This window comes from Parasteatoda tepidariorum, chromosome 8 (assembly GCF_043381705.1).
Source record: "Parasteatoda tepidariorum isolate YZ-2023 chromosome 8, CAS_Ptep_4.0, whole genome shotgun sequence".
Lineage (NCBI taxonomy): Eukaryota > Metazoa > Arthropoda > Arachnida > Araneae > Theridiidae > Parasteatoda > Parasteatoda tepidariorum.
The window spans coordinates 67,855,643-67,862,627 of record NC_092211.1 but is presented as its reverse complement, the minus strand read 5'-3'; the positions used below and the strand labels follow the sequence as shown (position 1 = coordinate 67,862,627).

General features: G+C 29.2%; 1 protein-coding gene across 1 annotated transcript in view; it reads right to left on the bottom strand.

Annotated features, from left to right (window-relative positions):
- Positions 1–2,411: 2,411 nt before the first annotated feature.
- Positions 2,412–6,985, bottom strand: part of LOC122273752 (ribosomal protein L37A) — a gene marked incomplete in the record, with an annotated part of 5,275 nt that continues 701 nt past the window's right edge. Inside the window, 2 exon segments of the mRNA XM_071184160.1 lie at positions 2,412–2,514; positions 5,552–5,634. Coding sequence (XP_071040261.1) covers positions 2,451–2,514; positions 5,552–5,634 — 147 coding nt within the window.

Sequence of the window (6,985 nt, the reverse complement as noted above, 5' to 3'; positions counted from 1 at the left end):
CGTAGTTCTTTGAATGACCATTTTCCAGGAAGATGGATTGGGCGAGGAGGTCCAATTCCTTGGCCACCCAGATCACCTGATATAAAGCCGCTGGACTTTTTTCTTCGGGGATTTATAAAGGACAATGTTTACAGGAGGATCGTGTCGAACATTGATGACCTAAAAGCCAGAATTACAACCGCAATAGCCTCTGTGGATGCCGACATGTTTGCCGCTACCTAGCGTGAAATTGACTATCGACTTGATATTCTCCGTGCGACGAAGGGGGCACACGTGGAAGTTCATTGACAAGGGTCATGAAACTTTTTGAGTCTATCTAACCATTTATGTTATTAATTTTAATGTATTATTTTATGAGTTATTAAACATCAAAATGGATCAGGGACTTTATAAACAACCTGTATTTAACAATAAAGTAATATTATCAAATTTTTTAATAATGTAATGTTAATATACTCAACAATAAAAAATAATGACAGTTTACTTTAGGTGTATAGAAATGGAATTGAACTTATAGGGCCCCACCAAGCATAAATCCGGCCCTGCTTTTACAGCAAACAAAACGATACTAATTGCAGAATAATACACTACTTTTTCTTGGAACCATTCATTTCTCTATTTTCCCCTCCATCAGTAATGCAGGGGTGATTGTGACACATAGTGAAAAACCCTGAACATGTTTCGTATTTAACGTAATTTTTTTTAAAAATAAAATTATTAAATTTTCTACCAATGATGAATATCAGACCTTTATAGTAACTTATTGAAGAAAAATCTTAGTTCTTACATGAATCGCGATGTTTGATCGCGTGAATATTAATAGTGATATTGGATTTTAAAATCGTACAAATACGAATCTCGACGTACGATTGTGAATACAAATTGTAACTTTAATTAGGCAAATACGAAAAATCGATGCTTAAAATTCAAACCGTGTGAATAGGAATTGCGATATTAGCGGAATTTGGCAGGGTTTCAAATAATCAAAAAGGCGAAAATCCGCTCAACGAAAAAACCAATTGGCCGATTTCTGCCTATTGACAAAAGAATCACGTGTACGTATGATTCTCGTTAGCGTAACTTTCAAAATTTAAATTTTAGACTGAGGAATTCCGTGAAAATTTCGTCGGATTAGAAGTTTTTTAATTAGTGAAAGTCCAAAAACCAATGGCCTTGAGAAAAGCAGAATTCCGCGACCCGGAATACCCCTAGTAATGTTCTATCCCATTCTTTTAATGCAGTTTGACATCAGTACTCAACCATTTCGCTGAACTGTCCGCCATTACGGAGCAAACAAGATTAGTTACGTAATGAGTGTTGAGTTTGAAGCCTATTTAGATACTTAAAATTATTAGCATGGGTAACTGTGCAGTGATGAATTAGGCAAAATTTAAAAAATTTTTTTTTTCTCCGTTTAGATTCCCATCAGATCTCGAAACAGCCTGGAAGTGGAGATCGCTTATGCGAGACAAATACTCATTTTATTTACTTAGTATATTAACCATGTGTTGCTAGAATTTGTTTCCGAATGCTCGTTTTTGTCTGTTCCTTTTCGGGGTTACTTGAATTGCATTTACTAAAAAATATTTATTTAAAATATGATCTTGAAGCAACATTTAATATTTTATTTAAACTATAAATTTGTTTTAATAAATCTATTCAAGTATTAAAAATAAAAAAAAGTTTTTGAAAAAAGTAAAGTGATGTATGCTAACACGCATTCCTTCCAGAATTATCTTGAGGTCAGCGTCGTTTGTAGCGATAAGTGGCCAAACCTAGTAGCTCTTCTGCATTGGCTAAAAATTTTTGTCTCGAAATTGCGGAGGTGCTGATCTAATTTATTAGGAGGATTATGAAAAATAACAATATTTTCATTAAGTAATTTTTATTGACTATTTTTGAATAGAAAATATTTGTTAAGAAAATGAAAGTAGGAGAATTTTCAGTCCACTGAATTTCTATTAAATGAATTCTTTCATTTTACATAAAAAACATGCGATTTCTCCGCTTTGTTGTGAAATGCCGCCAAATAGCAAAACTACGGAGTTCGCTTAAATGATATCTCAATTTTGCATTCATGCAACAGTGGAAACGGGTAAAATCAGAAATCTGGTAAAAACGATAATAAATACTGTTATCATAATTTAATTAGTCTCTAAGGAGTACAAGGACTCAGTGAGTTCACTATTTTTCAGAAACAGCTGTTAAACAAATAAATAATGCCATACTTCATAATATGTCAAATAAACTCAAAGCAAGTTTATGTTTTAAGTTCTTGCTATGTATAAAGAACTTATCAAGTTTTTATAAAATGATTTACCCAGCAGCCAGAATCCAGCATTGCTACTTCAATAACAAGGAGGAAAAAAAAAACCTTTAAAAGCTACAGAAACAAAAATTTACAGACAAGATCAATTAATTTTTTTTTATTTATTTAAATTTACAACTCTTTACTGTTCTTTTAATTCCCTTAATCTTCTTACTGCACTCCTTACTGTAGATGCTGCTATTGTTCTGTGGAAGGAAAAAGAGAAAAAAATTAAATCCAAAAACATAGCAATAAATAAGGAGCAAAGATACATATTTCTATAATTAGGTTAATTATACAATGGATTTCATTATAGAAAAATTTATGTTGAATCTTCAATTTAAGCGAGCAATTAAATCAGTATTAATTCAAATTTAATATTAATACAAGTGCTAGTACTTATTTCAAAGAGAGAAGGAAAAAAGTATTTAATTCTTAGTTAGAAGTCAGTAGACTTTTAAACGAAAAAGTTAATTCAACAATGAAAAAGATATAAAAAGACAAAAAAATTTAGTTAAAACAGATTGAAAGAATTTTATTTAAAAAATATACATTCCAACATAAAATCTTCTTTGGCGAATTTATAGAATACTAATATATTTCAGATTATAATCCAGTGAAAGTTGCCTCTTGGTCAAATAAGCAAAAAACTTACCATCGCATATATAAATGACTTTGGAAGATAATCGATGGCAGTCAGCTACAAATCAGCTATTTCATTCAAAAATTGTCATTTCAAAGTACTATAAGTAAACTGGTCTATACATAGAAATAAGAACTGCTTCGAAATATTTCAACTAATGGTTTGCTCCCAGCAGGAAATTGAAATAGTTAAGATGTAGAATCAGGGTTTCCGCTACGGTAGCTTTTTTCGCAAAATGCGAAAAGACCCCTCAAAAATGCTAAAATTCAACAAAGCATTTTCGCATTTTTGCTANAGATGCAAATTCGTAACCCTTTATTTACTTATAGTTAATTTGTTACAGCTATTTCCAAACACCAATTTTACTTGCTTTGTTAAAAGTATTTCTCCCATAACATTAGTAAGTATTTTTTATTCAGTTAATAAAACCAAAATGATGAAAATATGTACAGTGCACAAAACAGACCACCTTGAATAACTTTTGATCTAATGATTGGAAATTTACATTCTAGGACTCTTTAAGGGTTTGAGAGAATGACCTTAAATATGCTATAAATTAATGCACATGTTTTAGGCACAATTTGAACAAAATAAATCAAGTAGTTTCTGAGAAAACTTGTTTTAAATATGACTTTTTGTAAAATTTGTTAACTATTAAATGAAATGATTCTTGTAAGCATAAACAGGAAACTGCCAAAATGCGGTATGAAACAGAGATATTTCTCACCCGATTAAAGTTTAATGATCTTTTTTTTCGACAGGATATTAATATATCTGTAGAGTGATTTGAATTATACAGAAGCCTTCAAGTTATTATTTATAAATTATATTTATATTTTTTAGTTTTAATATTAAAAATAATCAACAGAGATAGCACATTAGCATGCCTTTGATTATTTTTACAAACTACAAATTTTTCTCTAACTTTGATTATGAGAGAGACTTTACTATTTGAAATATAAACATAAGAGAGTAGTTAACATCATACATTCTAATAAATTTTCAATATTAAGTGAGTCCCCTTTTCAGAGAGGAAGCACCTAGCTTTTTTTTTTTTAAATTCATAGGGGATCTCTGCTTCTAGAAATTCTCTTCGCTTCAAAGAAATTTAATAAATATACTTGTCTAAACTAATTTACACGTATAACACGCTTTCTTAATTTCTTATCCAACTGTCGAAAAGAAATAAAAGAGTAACTATGACCTTTTCTCAAAATAAATAATGTGTGTTCTTTATGACTGCTATTTAAAAAGTTAACCTTCATCTCACAATTTCTTTTCCAGCTACAGAACCCCAAATAGTTGACTTTTTATGTGGACCCCTGATTTAATTAAGATCATCAGCATGGCTGCAAGTTGAAAAAAAGGCCAAGACTGAAATACTTAACATACACAATACCCCCTCGACATATGCAAACTATCTAAGAAAGCTTTACCATAATACATCAAGTTTAAATACTGTACAAAAAATATTTATTCATCTGTCTTTTGACAAAATAACAGGACATAAGAAAGTAGACCAATAACGCAGACCTAAAAATTATTTTTAAGGAGAGAAATTTTTTCTCTCCGATATCCGTCTTCGAGTCAGTCTTACCTCCATCCACGGACATTTTCGAAAGACGGAAATCCGTCCTGTGGACAGAAGACTTGCACCCAGGATCACCAGTAATGGTAAACATATTTATCCTATAGACACTAATAACTTAGCTTTATCAAAAAGTCTTAAAATGAGGTGTTATGATAAACAGCAGAATTCACAAATTCTTCTTTCTAGTATATGCATAAGTTTAAAATGAATTTATGATTTTCATTGAAGTTTATTTATAAAGAGAATTTTTCCCCCTCGCCATCTTATATAGGGTAATAATGCAATCAAAGAATTATTTAATGAACTCAGTAAACACGAATAAATGTTCCTATCATAAAAGATAAACTTTTTAAAAAACATAAACAAATTTAAAAATCTTTAGTGCAGGGATGAGATTAGCCAAAACGCAAAAAAGCTGAATTTCCACGATAGTAAATTTTACGCAAGCGCAACCCTTTAATAATAAATTCCAGACAGTTTAAGGTAATAAATAATGTCTTGACATTCAATTGTGTACTAATCTATTATTATAAAAACGATTACATTGATACTTAACATTTAGTGAAAATAAAATTACCAATTGAAAAAATAAAGCTGGAAATTATATTTTTCCTCAGTTCACGTAAGAGACAATATCTACTTGAAAAACTACCTGGTTTTGCAAATTAAAAATACTGAGGANTATCAAAAAGTCTTAAAATGAAGTGTTATGATAAGCAGCAGAATTCACAAATTCTTGTGTATGCATAAGTTCAAAATGAATTTATGATTTTCATTGAAGTTTATTTACAAAGAAAATTTTTTCCCCTCGCCATCTTATATAGGGTAATAATGCAATCAAAGAATTATTTAATGAACTCAGTAAACACGAATAAATGTTCCTATCATAAAAGATAAACTTTTTTAAAAACATAAACAAATTTAAAAATCTTTAATGTTATTATGCAAAATCCTTTCATGTTTCACTTGATAACTAAAACAAGGCACTAATATAAAAACACTAAATTACCCATAAACATAGGCACCACCAGCAACAGTTTTTTGACAGGCCTTGCAATTCCAGATTCCCACACATTTTCTCTTCATTGTTTCCTAAAATTAAGACAAGTTATATTTCAATTTAAAAATCAAACAAACTAATGCAGACAATTTCAAAAAGGAAAACCTTTTTTTTATCAAATATTGAACAATAAATCTTTAGACTAATTCAATGAGAAATAATGTAAATTTTAACAAGGAACAGCCAAGATAAAATGTTTCATCGGGTGTAATAGTATAGATTCTATGCTACACAATGAATTTAATAAATAATCCAGATTTGGTCCAGGTTATCAAAATTTATCTTTAGTTCAAGTAACTTGTTTTTTGGAAGACACTAACATCCATTTTTCGATAGACTAGCTGAGCCCTCAGGTAATAAACAAAGGCTCTGGAAATTTTAACATATATTTATGTGCTTTCAGTTTCAGTATTTAATTTGAATTCACAGTTGAGTTATTCGTTCATACTTAGGAAAAAAATTACTTAAAGCACACAAAGAAAGTCGTTTTAAACCTGCAAAACAAGTCACACCTTCTTACTAAATTTTATTAAATAATGCAACGAAAAATTACGAGCAAACCCTCAGCAACATGAATGTTAAACGTAGATTTAATAAGCACTCTTCTTTTAAAAAACTTATAACTTCATAATAGTTACAAATTTAAAATTATATTAATACAAATTACGTATCAATTTGATATATAAATGCACCTATATTCTTTATTTAAAATCAGGGTTGGCAAGTTTTTGACACTTGACGGTTTTTACTGTCATGTCAAAAAAACCATAGTTTTGGTAAAACTGTATTTTTATTTGAGTCTAACTGCTTGTAATTTAAAATTAATTCAATTTAGGCTATAAAATTAGAAAAAAAGTTGTTAAAAGATATTTAAGAACAGATTCTTGCATTTTCCCAACATGATTATATCAGAACATACGATTTGAAGTAAAATATTAGGATACTAAACAAATTTTCAACATTTCCAAGCATAATTTTGTTTGGCATATTATATTACTGAAGAATGTCAAGTCATTCTTGACTTAGAGTTTGTTAGTAGCTACAAGTTTTGTTTAGCTCATTTCTAATATTTAAGAAATGCCAAATTTTAAATTATTCTTTTTAGTTCTTGAACTTATTAATAGTACCAAGCTTTTTTGTTTGTTTATTTTTAACAATTAAGAGCAAAATTTTGAATCCTTTGCAAATCAAGCTATAATGATAAAAATAAGTATCACTATTTTCAATAGGTATATTACAGTATTTCTATATGAATGTATATCCTTCTATAAGAATACATGTATATAGTTGTAAAATCAATAGCAATCATTTATTCAATCATTCACAAAGGCAATTATGTGAAAATAATATATTGTCCGATATATTTGATAATCCAGAACCAAA